This window comes from Sceloporus occidentalis, unplaced genomic scaffold (assembly GCF_023333645.1).
Source record: "Sceloporus occidentalis isolate IW3139 unplaced genomic scaffold, rSceOcc1.0.p SCAF_243, whole genome shotgun sequence".
NCBI classification, from domain to species: Eukaryota; Metazoa; Chordata; class Lepidosauria; order Squamata; family Phrynosomatidae; genus Sceloporus; species Sceloporus occidentalis.
The window spans coordinates 1,025,598-1,039,967 of record NW_028317223.1 but is presented as its reverse complement, the minus strand read 5'-3'; the positions used below and the strand labels follow the sequence as shown (position 1 = coordinate 1,039,967).

At 44.8% G+C, this 14,370-nt stretch overlaps 1 protein-coding gene across 1 annotated transcript; it reads left to right on the top strand.

Annotated features, from left to right (window-relative positions):
• The first annotated feature begins 8,778 nt into the window (after nt 1–8,778).
• LOC149276276 (zinc transporter ZIP13-like) lies at nt 8,779–12,983 on the top strand. Its single transcript, XM_089503829.1, has 9 exons — nt 8,779–8,998; nt 9,631–9,744; nt 10,247–10,380; nt 11,257–11,349; nt 11,506–11,595; nt 11,675–11,725; nt 11,813–11,945; nt 12,545–12,644; nt 12,908–12,983. The coding sequence occupies exons 1-9, from the start codon at nt 8,779–8,781 to the stop codon at nt 12,981–12,983; spliced, it is 1,011 nt and encodes a 336-aa protein (XP_089359955.1).
• Nucleotides 12,984–14,370: the final 1,387 nt, after the last annotated feature.

Here is a 14,370-nt window from a genome sequence, read left to right as displayed (position 1 = left end):
CATCATTGACAAATTAGTCTGGCCTTCAACATTTCCTCAACACCCACATGTACACCCAGCACAACCTGATGTTGCAAACCACATATCTTGGTAAATGCACCACTCGCTGCTCCGGAATAAGCCTAATTCATATGAGACACCAGTGGTAACCATTAGAGTGTGACTGTGTATAGTACTTTTATACAACCGTTCATGTACAATTTGACAGCAGATCCAACCCATTGGCCCATTTTCCTTCTACAAAGACTCAGTAATCAGTCGTTGGTCTTGTGTTAGATTCAGCAGCCAAATGCCTATCCCATGTATGTTTAAACCCCATCACTGTATTACTGTCCTTTCTTAAATCCCTTTATGTATTTAAATGTTTCTATCGCATCCCCTCTTCCTTCCTCCAAGCCATACATATGTGTTTTTGTCGATTACCATATCTACCGGCAATGCTAAGGAATAGCAATTTTAATGTGACTTAAAATATGTTATGCACGAATCAAACTAATTATTAAATATTCAGTTTCATACCTGAAAAGTGTCACTGGTTAGAAGGCATAGTACCGTACTGGGATCCAAATCCCTCTGACCCTACCCCGGTGTCTCTCTTCTCTAGGAGTCACAATAATGTGTATATAAACAGTAGAAAATATGTTTAAACTGTACAAATGAAACACAATATTCTTCCTTTAAATACATTACAGGGAGACAAGGGTAACAAGTCTCACATAAATTTGGTAAAGCCCCACCCCTAAACACACCCCCTTAAACATGCCCAAATTACCAAAAGTGCCCACATTTGGTCATTCGAAAAGTCAGGAGATTTTTATTTTTTTTATTTCTTTACATAAGAAACGTGATGGATACGTTGTTTAGTTTTTGTTTTGTTTTCATTTAAATTAAATGTTTATTATTATTTAGTTGTCTTTAATGGCAATGAGAAAATCATATAAAAATGTCTAATTATTTGGTTCCAATATACAGTCAGTGAACTGACAGCCCCTTTAACAGTAAGAATGTGATTCATATAACCAAAAGAAAACAATATGTATATAAATATGTGATGACTAAGAGTAAAATTCCATGTTTAAATCCTTCCAGCCGCTTTGTGCTATGACCGGACACCACTTCTCCTTTTTCTCCCTGTTGTTGCATAACAAGGTATCAAGATTAGTCAGAAAGTCCCATCCCGCCACCCCCTCTGACAGCTCCACCAATTCAAAGAATTCTTTTTTTGGATACACAGTTAAAGAGAAAGAGAGAGATGGAGAAATATAGTGGGTTCGGTATAAAACATACACACAAAATCACACAGCTCTAACTCTACTTTTACAGCTCTTTCCCATACAGAGCTCTCATCCAAATCATTATATCCCTTCCTCGCAGACCAAGCCAGCTCTCTACATGTCTTCCCCACAGCTCTCTATATCCTTTATGCAGGCAGTGCTCCATCCCAGCTCTCTATGTCTCTTACTCACGCAGTGCTCCAACCCAGCTCTCTATATCTCTTCCCCATGCAGTGCTCTAACCCAGCTCTCTATATCTCTTCCCCATGCAGTGCTCTAACCCAGCTCTCTATATCTCTTCCTCGCAGACCAACCCAGCTCTCTATATCTCTTCCTCGCAGACCAACCCAGCTCTCTATATCTCTTCCCCATGCAGTGCTCCAACCCAGCTCTCTATGTCTCTTCCTCACACAGTGCTCTAACCCAGCTCTCTATGTCTCTTCCTCACACAGTGCTCTAACCCAGCTCTCTATGTCTCTTCCTCACACAGTGCTCTAACCCAGCTCTCTATATCTCTTCCTCGCAGACCAACCCAGCTCTCTATATCTCTTCCCCATGCAGTGCTCCAACCCAGCTCTCTATGTCTCTTCCTCACACAGTGCTCTAACCCAGCTCTCTATATCTCTTCCCCATGCAGTGCTCCAACCCAGCTCTCTATGTCTCTTCCTCACACAGTGCTCTAACCCAGCTCTCTATATCTCTTCCTCACGCAGTGCTCCAACCCAGCTCTCTATATCTCTTCCTCACGCAGTGCTCCAACCCAGCTCTCTATATCTCTTCCTCACGCAGTGCTCCAACCCAGCTCTCTATATCTCTTCCTCACGCAGTGCTCTAACCCAGCTCTCTATGTCTCTTCCTCGCAGACCAACCCAGCTCTCTATATCTCTTCCTCACGCAGCACTCTGATTTGCATTATTAGATATATTGTTTCTAAAACTACTGAATTATTACAGTGCTGAGGAGGTGGATCAAAGGAAGACGTTGGTCACCGTGACATTTAGGGACATTGTCCAAGATATATAAGCGATAACATGGGAACAATGCGTTGTTCCAGATGACACAACCCATTTGGTACCCGTGCTAAAGCACCGCTGTAATATCCAGTGCCCCATCTGTTTTTAGAAGAAAAAAATAGAAAGGGGCATTTAGTACTCTTGGTTTATAATATACTTTTAACAGAAGACATATACATGTTAATTCTCTGTTCACAGAATTCTATGTTTATTATGAAGTATACAGGATTTTTTACAAGATTGTATACTTATAGAAAACCTTTTTTAAAAAAACAATATTGGAAATTAACAAAGAGGTCATTTTAATTTTTTTTTAGGGAAAAGATGTGGATCCGCTTTAACAAAAAAACAACATATTTGTTAGAAGGAGGCAATGAACCCGCAGGCTTCTTTTCGCTACCGTTACATTCTGTTTCCAAATATAAATACTCTGAAAGTTTGAGTTGAGTGTTAGGTAAGAGCCAACCAAGCATCGGCTTACTGACAAAGCTTAATAAATGGAGACTGTTTCAAAAACAGATCATGACTTCGGCTTCGGCTCCTCTCGTGTGTTGAGAACAGGCCGTTAAGTAATTGCCAAACAGGAAGCAGATTTTCGTCGTGAGTCCGTTTCACAAGCTGGCTTTTGCTCAAGCAGTGGGTTAGATTGCAAAGCGAGCAGATCTCCGAGCTGACGCTCTCAGGAAAAGATGCTGACCTAAGATCGCGACCATCCAGGGGTGAAAAGACGGGAGGCTAAGAGATTCACCCCTATTTATTAACCATTCCATTCCAATCACAAAATCAATTTGTGGGTTCACGGGGAGCTCTATTACAAAAAAAACAAGCATTGCTTTGCTGTGAGAATTTGGAACAGTGTGTGACATGTAATAATATGTCCACGTTTGTAATTATTAATATTAACTCTTTCCATACTTGTGAAAAATGCACTTTACAGGAAAATGGCCGGCTATCGCAGAGGAGTCCTTGAGTCACTAGTACGCGTCAAATACATTATTTGAAAAATATAATTAATCTCTATAACACCAGTTTTTTTTATCAAAATGATTGATGGCTGAAATTATCTATTAATTAGAATTATACCTGGGAACACCAAGGGAGTGGCTTTGTGAAGGGGCAGGGCTGGCATGCATGGGGTGTGGCTAGCCATATATTAGGGCAGGGCTATCTCCAGGAAACCTTTAATGAGAGGGGAACCGGGCAGCGAGTAGGAGTGAAGTGGGCAGAGCCAAGTGGCTCCTGTGCCTGAAGAAAGAAGAAACTGACCCAGACAACCAGGGAAGTGGGCTTCCCCCTGAGGCTCCAGGTCAAATCTGGAGAGTTGTCAGCTATGATTATAAATGGCTAATGATTGTAAGGTTGGTGACCCGTTCTCTGGATAAAGCCACGTGTGTTTTCACTATGACTCAAATGTTTAGCTCCTGCTAAGATTACAGTAACAGCCAGCTGTGATAAATGGCTGGATGGACAAACTAAGGGTTAAGTACAAAAAGTAATTCCATGGCGAAGTTTGAAAGGTGGTGTTATTGCCAATGCAACCAACAAAATCGGCCAATCAGCGGGGACTTTCAAGTGGCCATTTTTGATTTAAAAAAACCTCTCATTGCCTTTGCACTGGGACATTGCCGTCAAACTGGTAAACCGCAGCTCGGCAGACACTTGGTGTATTCACTGAACAGGGAGTTTGCACATGGCCTGAATATTTCAAGCTCACCAATGACAATGGGTAAAAAACGCACGTTTTTACAGCAAGAACAACTGTGTTTGTCCCATTATCCCTGGGCAATCCCTGCAATGTTTCACCGTGAGAAATAATTCAGTTACCTACCCGGCACCTTCCTAGTGCCAAGCTTCTGGAATTAAATGTTACTGTTCCTTTAACCTTCAAAATCTGAACCACTCTTTACAGGAAACATAAAACTGTCGTGAGCTCACAACCCTTTACACATATGTAAGACTTACACGTGGGAATTTGTCCAAAAACTCTGACAGTATCACAAAATGTAACAATCTTGGATTAAGAAGTAATACATTGCGGGGAATTTTCAACAAAAAGAGTGTTTAGTGGTCAGCTCATTTGTGAAATCTACCATGGGATACTTATATTCAATTGAGCACTGAGGAACAGAAACTAAACCATTATGTTAAAAACATATCATCTAAAAGGAAGTGTAAATGTAAGTTTGAAAATGAAAAAGTAGAGGTACTTTTTTTAGTGCTTTAAATACCACCTCTGGTGTCTTCTAAACTGCAATGTGGAGCACAGAACATTTTGGGGGATGAGAGCTGGTTTTAGGAATTCATATCTATTTACAGCTGTAGAAGGAAAGAAAATTATTTAGCTGTTGGGAGCCTCCTAGTGGATATGTGTGGTTACTACCAAACTTGGTCGCTGCCTAGGAATGAGATTATTATATATATATATATTTATCGCAACCCTTCTTACAGTCCATACATTCAAAGGGTCTGACAAAACTAGGACCGACAGACTAAGACGAACCCATACATTAGGTAGGAGTGACCCTGTTCCCAAGTTTACACTAACCCTATAAAACCCTATTGAAACGCTTAGGAATATAGTTTACACTGGCTGTTGATTATATGCCGCCCCCCAAGAAACAAAAAGAAGACCAGTGAGCCTAAAACCTGAAGGGATCAACGTGCGCCACTTCCTATCCTCATAGAGGAAGAGCGATGTGCCATGGTTTCTAAATAGCGTGCCCAATATTGACATCAATATCTCCCTATAGGAAGATCAATAAAAAAGAGGATGAATCGCAAGAGCAAACATTGCACCAAACGCATGTTTCACCGTCCCAAGCATTGGCTTCGTCAGGGGTGATGCCCAGGTTGGTGAAATGCGCGTCGGGTGCGATTCCACCGCTTTTTTTTAAATAGATCTTGCCATAGGGAGATATTAATGTCCGTTTTGGGGAGTGCTTGTTCCTCTATGAGGATAAGAAGGGGTACACATTGGTCCCTTTAGATTTTAGGCTGATTGGCCCTTGATTTTCTCTTCGTTCAGACTCTTATGAATATAGCATATTACAGGGTTACCACCAGATCCCATACTCCATTTCCTCTGTCGCTAGTTATTTATTCAGTTTTATTGAATAGGTGATAATGTCATTTATTTGATGCCTGTCATTGAGTGATTGTGTTTATATTGGATCGGCATAGAAGCCTTTTAATTAATTGATTTATTAAAAGTTAAGTTTTATCATCACTGTTTATCTTTAAAAATCACTCCTGTTGTTTCCGAAACCTGAAAAACTGGACACCATTCCGCCTTCGGTAATCTGTAACATTTCTAAAGTTAGTTTAGTGTGGTGCCCAGGCCCGGACTGGCCATCGGGCAAACCGGGCCACGGCAGGGCCGGATTGACTTAGGGGCTGATGGAGCTGCAGCTCCAGGCCCCTACCTTAAATAGGCCCAGTCAGGACCGAACTTTACGGCCGCATTAACGCAGGGCATAAGCCGTAGACGGGATATAGACGGGAAGCCCCACCAGGGCCGGCTTTACGGGTGTGCGGCCACACAGGGTTTAAATTAAAACATCGGGGGGGGGGTTAACTTTATTCAACATCCTCCATGTTAAATAAAGTTTTTGTTAACTTTATTTAACATTGAGGATGTTAAATAAAGTTAAAAAAAACCCCCGATGTTTTAATGTAAGCCCTGTGCGGCCGCAGACCCCTAAGGCCGGCCCTGGTGGGGGCTTCCCGGCCCCTTAGAGTGGCGGACCCGGTCGCAGTTGCGGCGGGCTTAAGGGGCAGATGCCCCTTATGCCCTGCGTTAATGCGGCCGTAGAGGCCGCATAGGCCCAGTCAGTCCGGTCCTGCCGCGGGCCCGGCCGCAGTTGCTGCTTGCTCCGGCAACAAGGTAAGTAGGGTGAGGGAGGGGGGTGCAGTGAGAAGGGGCAGAGGGGGGTTAGATAGTGAGAAATGGGGAGAGGGGATAGATAGTGAGAGGGGGTACATAGTGAAAAGGGGGAACATAGTGAGAAGGGGCAGATAAGATGGGGAGAGGGGGTAGTGTGAATGCGTATGAGAATGAATAGATGTGTGGATGAATTGTGTGAATGCGTATGACAATTAAGGAATTCATGTGTGGATGAATTGTTTGAATGATTTGCGAGACTGCATTAATGAATGTGTTAATGATTTGTGTGAATGAGTAAATGCAAAGATGGTACATGAAGGGTGGGCTTTAACAATAAGTAAATAAAAATGGGCTGCTCAGGCTTAAATGCCCGGGCCTATTTTTTGTCCCAGTCCGGGCCTGGTCGTGCCCTTAAACCACACATTGATAGTTATGTATACGTTGATTTTCTGTTCTTACACATTTTTGTGGCTTTTAGGGCTGTAGAAGCCTGTGATACCCAGGAAACATTGTGTGCTCCTAAAAAGAGGGACACGGGAATTTGTGGCTTAAACAGGGATACTTGGAAGGTATACAAATGTATTTACCCATAGAACAAGTAAAATAGCTTATGCACTTTTGGTAACGTTAGTTTAAGCTCCCGGAAGTGTTTCCTGTCATTTACAATCCCCCATGGCTGTGTAGCCGGAAATGTCCCCATGAAGCCGTCCCTTGGACGCAGCGGTCTTGATGTATTGGTTCCGGGGAAGGGTGACACGTGGCTATTGGAGCTGGGCGGGGACAGGGGTGGAGGCACCCGATGATGGCAGGGACCGAGAGGAGAACTGACAGCGGTAAGGCAGTCCGGGATTGCCGGTAATTAGTACTGAGGGGGGAGCTTGGCATGCACTGGCACCGGGAGGTGGCAAATTGACGTGGGTATCGAGGGCTGTGTGTGAAACGGTGGGGGGGAGGGCATGGTAAAGCGAGCATGCAGGTGTCAGGGGCAATGTGGAGGGGTATGTTTTTTTAGGTGAGTGTGAGTGACTGGTAGAAGCTGTGGCGTGGAGCGGACACGGTGGACAGGAGATAACAGTGAGTGTTAATCGTGTTAGTTGATGCTTTATTGCTCGAGAGAAAAGACACACTGAGTTGGAATGTGAGCTGAAAGTTTTTGAGTGGGCAGGAGATAATCATGAGTGGGGAAGGGTAAACTGGTTCTTTATTAGTGGGTATGGGGTGGTCCCACGATGGGTGGGCTGGGAACATTCCATCCCTGAGTGGTGTTAACTTGGGGGGGTTATTTATATAAAAAAATGGGATTCTGGTGGAAAGTTTGAAAAGTGGTCTTATCACCATAGCAACCAGTAGAGCATTGCTGATGATTTGGCAATTCCCTTAGTTGTTGTGGTGATAAGACTGCTTTTGCAGCACAGTTGTGGAGGGTGGGAGCGCGTAGTAGCACTGGGGAGGTGTGAAGGGATAGGATGGTGTGAGATGCGGGGAGTGGATGTGTAGAGGAGCTGGGATAGGTTTAGGGATTTAGTAGATAGATTAAGATAAAGGTTTTTAAGTGAATAAGATTAAAGGGGTCGTGGAGAACACAGGCCACATGATTTGTCCCTTTAAACCCTTGATAACCCTTTTACGTTACTGAGAGGGTGGTGGATAAGGGAATCAGCCTCACAGCAGGAGTGGTAGAGATTAATACAGTGATGGTATTTAAACATGCATGGGATAGGTATGTGGCGTCTGATTGTAAGGAGGCCAACGATTCTTTATTTCAGGAAAATGGTTTTTTTTATCAATTTCTATGTTTCTAAAGTGTCATTTAGTGCCTAGTGTTATTCTGTGTTATACTAAAGCGTCCGAAAGGGACATTGGGGGGCAGATGAGGTCAGAGGGGGAGGTATTGGAGGTTGGGCTGAGTAGTATCGGGTGTTGGTGGAGGATTGGGTTAGTCGTGGGCTGCCAAGCTGGCATCAATCGTTACGCTGCTGGTTGTAAAACCCGTGTGTAACAGGTGGCACGAGCGGTTGGGGCAGGATCTTGTAAGTGGGCGTTGGGGGGGTGCAGGAAAGTGAGAACATTAAAAAAAGGCAAATCTGAGAATGAATCTTAACGTTCTGGGATTTGCGATCCCTCCACTTACAACTGTAGCCAAGAAAGAGAATTCCAAGGAAAGCGTGGATGTGGCTGGCTGAGAGTCATGGGACCCGCTTCTTTTAGTGTTTACTGTAACAAGTGGGGGAAAGGGGTCATTTTTCAGTTCCGTCTGCTAATGTGTATTGTGGTGATGTTGTGGGGTGTCACTGTGACATAAGTAGTGGAACTACCGGTACAGAGGTATTTGTTTTGTGTGGAATTGTTATTGTTACAGACAGAAGAAAAAACAACACAATACTGCAGCTTTTACCCCCAGAACTGTGACGCTCCTTAATATTTAGGAATTTAGCTGCATTCCATGCATGTTTGATTTCACGTTTCTAACACAGGTTAGACCTCGCGCGTACAACCAAGCAAAGAGGTAAAAAGGCACTAGTGGGGGGCAGTTATCCCGCGTGTGACTTAATTCCCCCGCAGCTTTGCAGTCGGGGTAATCGGACCGTTTGCTGTCTCTCTGCGCAGGATGATGTGGGGCAGAATCGTTCCTTGGCTGTGGTCGGTGAGTCTGAGCCTCGGGCTCAGTGAGGCTTGTACCCCTGGCAGCCGCGCATGTGAACATGCCAGCCTTTCCTCCGTCGACGCGTGGATCTGCTCCATGATTGGCTCTTTGCTTGTGGGTTTCAGCGGCGTCTTCCCGCTCCTGGTCGTTCCTATCGAGGCCGGTGCAGCTCTCAAGTCTGACGGTAAGTGAACCCACGTGCGCAAAGCATCCTCGAGCGTGCTCATCGAATAAATCTTAGCAGATCTGTCATGTTTTTCTTTCATCTGAAGGTTTAAACAAACTTTTGGAAGGCGCTTTTTAAGAGTATGTGGCAACAGCCTATCAGTGCTTGCTTTGGTGTCACATGTCAGTTATGAATGAGGCAAACTTTTGGGCTTTATCAGTACCAGCAATGATGCTTCTAAGGCTGCGTGTAGCTGTAGGGTTGTAAGTGGAACAGCAGCTTTAAAGGACCCGGTCATTCTGAGTATATAGGTTCCTTTTGATCAATGCCTGGTTATAGCCGATATTCACACCCCATGCAGTGAGCTTCTGTAATTCTCAAGGTGCTAAACGACCCGCTGCCCTGACAAACCAACCCCAATGGGTTAATTAACCCACCACAGCTTAATAACCGCAGGGTTAGGGGCAGTTCTCAAGCTAGCGGGGCTGTCTCCCAGCAAGTATTGCTTTCGGAGGAGGACAGTTTTGGGCATGTATGCAGCGCAAGCTCAATGTACACATCCAAACGTATAGCTTTATTTGGTGCGTAGGTATATACTCCAGGTGTGATTCCATTAACACCCCCCCCCCCCACCTTTATTTCTCTTTCAGGGGGATCCAAAAGACTTAATCAGCTGTTGAGCTTTGCCATCGGTGGATTGCTGGGGGACGTGTTTGTGCACCTTCTCCCGGAGGCCTGGGCTTATACCTGCAGCGCTACCACAGGTGATCATATACTCGCTAGCTCCAGACCGCCGCGTTAGAATTACACGTTGCCAAAATCCCACAATGCCCTCTTGTTGCCATAGGGATAAGCAACATCATTTTGGTAATTAAAGGGCAAAGTTATTATTATTGTTGTTATTATTTAATAATAATGCTACTAATAATCAACATCTGGGTGCTAGTTTCATAGTTTGACCAAAGTATTCATCCATTAACACTTTAGATGCCAGGAGCCGGCTTATTCCTTGGTATGTACATTGTAAGCCATTGTTGCGTACCCTGCGGTTACTTGCCGCACCCTGCACACGTCTCTAAATTTATTTGCTCGCTTCTTATTCATTTCATTGGGCACTCGGTAGAGTCTGGACGTGCACATACGTGTCTGTGAATCATGTCAGAATGCGCACACCCGCGCGTTATGTGTGCCGGTGCACATCGTTCAGTAGTGCCTCCGGGGCATGTGTTCTGCGCACAGCTGAGCGAACGTATCCCTTCCCTGCAGGGAGCTCCCAGTCGCTGCAGCAGCAGAGGCTTCTAGGACTCTGGGTCATCATCGGCTTCTTCACCTTCCTGATCCTGGAGAAAACCTTTTCCGATGAAACCAAGGAGGAGCGAGCGGATGCCGATCCCGCACCGGTGAGTGAACGCTCCAGATTCACGCCTATGTTATTACACACGCTCGCTCTAGGCCAGTCTGTGACAGGTGCTGCCCGGCAGCGGGCAAAATCCATACAGTGAATTAATGTCATCGCACCGCGAAAGACCGGCGTGCAGCATGTAGAATAAATATGGCCGGTTCGGAAGGGGCGGTCGGCCAACCTGATGAAGTACAGAGGATGTTGGTATAAAGCAAAGTGCTTACGCAGGGAAGAATGTCCTCGCATAACGCAGGGCTCTGTGTGGCTGCGCATGGTCTGTTTGTACAGAGGGCCCTACCTCCTCTTTCACTAACCCCTTCAGACTGAGTTTTAACAGGCCCTGTCTGTCTCGCCTCCCCCGACTCGGGTCCTGCGTTACTCAAGGAAAAACTGAATCATTTTGGCTGCTCGCGTGAATCCGTCGGCTCTCTGCGGCACTGGCAAGTTAACCCTTTGACTGCCAGCTCACTGCTATAAGGGCATCTTTACAAATAGATTAACCTTATGGCTGCCAGTACTGGCACGCCGGTGTACATGTATTAATAGGTGGCTTTGTTGGCGCTGTCCCTTTATATTAACCCTCTAACTGCCACGTTTCGAAACCATCCAGCTTACTGCATTTTGAGGGCTGGCGAAAAAGGGAATCAAGCCCTCTGCGGTAACCATTATTTAACCCTCTAACCGCCAAATCACATTTGTAAGCATTGTCTGTTAATGGAGTATTAACCCCATGGCTGCCAAATCACTGCTTCATGAGTATGTTCACCGGTGTATTGCTGGTTTGACCTACTGTTGCACTAGCCGGGGAGATGGGTGTAAAGGCCGTCAGTAGCTCGATGGATTAATTTAAAGCAAACAAAAAAAACATTTGCAGAGCAAGTCTCCGGTCAGTCTGTCGAATGGAAATCACGGCCCGGTAAAGAAACGGGAAGACTCGAAAGAGAAAGCACAAGGCAGCCACATCAAAGTAAGTGTGTTCTGCTTTAATGAGGAGTTTGCCTGTTGGTCCAGGTTCTGCTAATTGAGTGGGGGTTATAAGGACACTACAGGACCTTGTATAAAGTATATCTGGAGAATGGAATGACATACTTGGAAAATGAAATATAAATATATGTTGTTGCAGGTCAGTGGGTATCTCAACCTATTGGCTAACACCATTGATAACTTCACCCATGGCATGGCCGTGGCAGGCAGTTTCCTGGTCAGTAAAAAGGTAAGCGAGACACAACGTTTAAAGCGTCGCTCCCTAATTGTGTGATGCTCACCTGCTAATGTTTGCCCCGCTTCTGCAGGTTGGAATCCTCACTACGGTGGCCATCCTGTTACACGAGATTCCTCACGAGGTGAGTGTGAGTCTCTAACCTGCGTTCAGCGCTGATACTCATAGTGTAGTCGCTTGGTACATGCTGTCCGGTCTGCCTTTGTTTCAGGTTGGGGATTTTGCCATCCTGCTCCGGGCTGGGTTTGACCGCTGGAGCGCTGCCAAGATGCAGTTAACAACGGCGATGGGAGGTATCCTTGGAGCTGGGTTCGCCGTCTGCACTCAGTCACCCAAGGGAGCAGGTAAAACGTGTGATATTAACCAGGAGGTGTGCACTGAGCAAGAAATAGAGAGGAGATATATATTGCTAAATAAAATCACGTTGGCCCATCTGACAAATTTTATTGATCTACCTTGCGGTCTTGGATAACCTTCTAGGTTGAGCCCAACCTGAGCTTTAAAGGTTAATCTGTGACCTCGGCCACAATTGCCATCATAGTGAGCACTTCAATGACTCCAGTTCCCTTACCTTTCAACTTATAGCCGTTCTCCAGTTATAGGGGGTTCAATATGGACTCCGATTTTTAGCTATTGCGTTAGAAAGCAAACGTAGAAGCTGACTTTGGGTAATAAGGCTCAGCAGATTCAAAGGCCCTGTCAATACTTCTTTGGGGTTGTAGGAACTCAAGAGCAAACTCAAGTGGCTTCTGATTCCTTATTTAACCTGGCAGACATAGAACGACTCCGAGCTCAAACCCTGGCTTTGTCATGGAGACCTCTTGATCTGTGTTGAATCCATGATATACTTCTAGGATTGACTGATACTCCTCTGCACTCAAGGTGCACATAATAAGGTTATCTTTTATTTTCACTATTAACCATTTGTTGCTTATTCTCACAGGCGAAGCAGTGGCCTGGATTCTTCCGTTTACATCTGGTGGATTCCTGTACATCGCATTGGTTACTGTCCTTCCGGATCTATTGGAGGAGAAGAATGTACGGTAAGCGTCACTACCGCACGTGTCCTACTCTTCTCCGTACAACACAATAATATGCAACTGCTCTCGGAAAACACGCAAACTTCCGTCTATAGGTTGTGCTGCTAACTTTGGTTTATGGTTGGGCTTTCGTGAATGGAGGCGATTGTGGTCATACGCGCCAAACTCCGTCCGGTATTCTCATTAGGAGTAGGAAAGTATTTGCAGGTATATATAGAGTTCCTATCCATAATGTACACCAACCTTCTCTCTTTGCTCTCTTCCAGGAACTCTGTGGTCCAAGTGATCCTGATAAGCTGCGGCATTGCTGTAATGACCATCTTGTCATTAATTGTGGAATGACAGGAAGATCCAAACCGCCCGCTACAGGCTGAAACTCCCCGAGAACGTTCACATGGAGTCGGATAACGTTATAACGGGCGGTAACACTCAGGCGGTGTCAATTCTTCCCATACATTTTTGGTGCACTGTCCCTCATGGTGCGGCCGGTTTTAAACAGGGACTTTATATTACACACTCCGGGAACCGTCACATGGGGCAGGGAAGGAAGGAAACCTTTATGGTTATACTCACTCCTCTTCTCCAGCACTGTCGTGTCGATGTGTCCATTCCTCCTGTGTTCTACCCAGAAGCAAACGTTGTAGAGGAATTTGATTTACCCTGACTTTGCTCTCTAAAAAATGGTACTTCTTTCTGTCTGCAACTTTGTAGAACTGTATTCTTTTTTTTTTAATGTGTCTACCTCGTGTTTGTGTCTCCGTCTCTCTTCTCCATTGTCTCTGTCCACGCGCGGTTCGTCTGTCCCCTGGCCATGGACATACATTTATTTAAAAATAAGCGCACAAACGACTTGTTTGCCAAGTAGAGAGAGGAGCGTGAGTGCAAACGTTTAAAGGGGAAGAAATCTTTCTTTTATCTGATATTTATTTTAATACTAAAGCCCCAAACATCGCACAAACTTGGCTAACCGCGTTAATGTTAACGTGTTTGATCCTACACATTTCAGAACCACTGTTCTTTTTATAAAGTGGAGTTCACTGAAGGGAACGTGAACACCCAGTACGATCTCCCCACCTGCCATACATATACCAGTATACTCTAATATACCTGTAACTATGCCGAGCGCTGAAAGAAAGCCCTGGAGGGGGCTATTTTTGTTTCTTCTGGCCACCTGTCTGGTGCTACAACCATGGTTTATTTTAAATTAGAAATACATCAGTGTTAAATCTTTTACAAGTTAGTTTTTTTTTTAACTGTAGGTCAGAAAATGGTTATATTTTTCTTAAAGAGCAATAAGAACTGAGGTTATCTGCACGCGGGGAGCCTTCTTCCTATATCCAAGCTGGCAGATCACTGAAAGACACTACATTGCATCTGATCTGTTTTATTCCCACACTGACCATTTGGGTACAATGCTAGAACCTTTAATCCCCACGCAAAGCATCGATTCCCTTTGGCTGCCAAAGCTTGGTGTAATAGAAGGGTGGTCTCCCCCCGCAGCAGATAACGAGGGTCTGCACGGCTCTCTTTGCATTGGATACTAATACGGATGCGGTTTATAGAACAGAATAGATGTTATTTTGCATACCTCTTTATGAACACTATGTTGAGAGAGAGATTTTATTATATTCTTTATCTTTTGCATGAAGTCTAAATAAACATTTCTATTTATTTCATAAAAAAAATGTCTTGCGTGTCCTTTTTACGATACAATGAACCCTCACAAAAG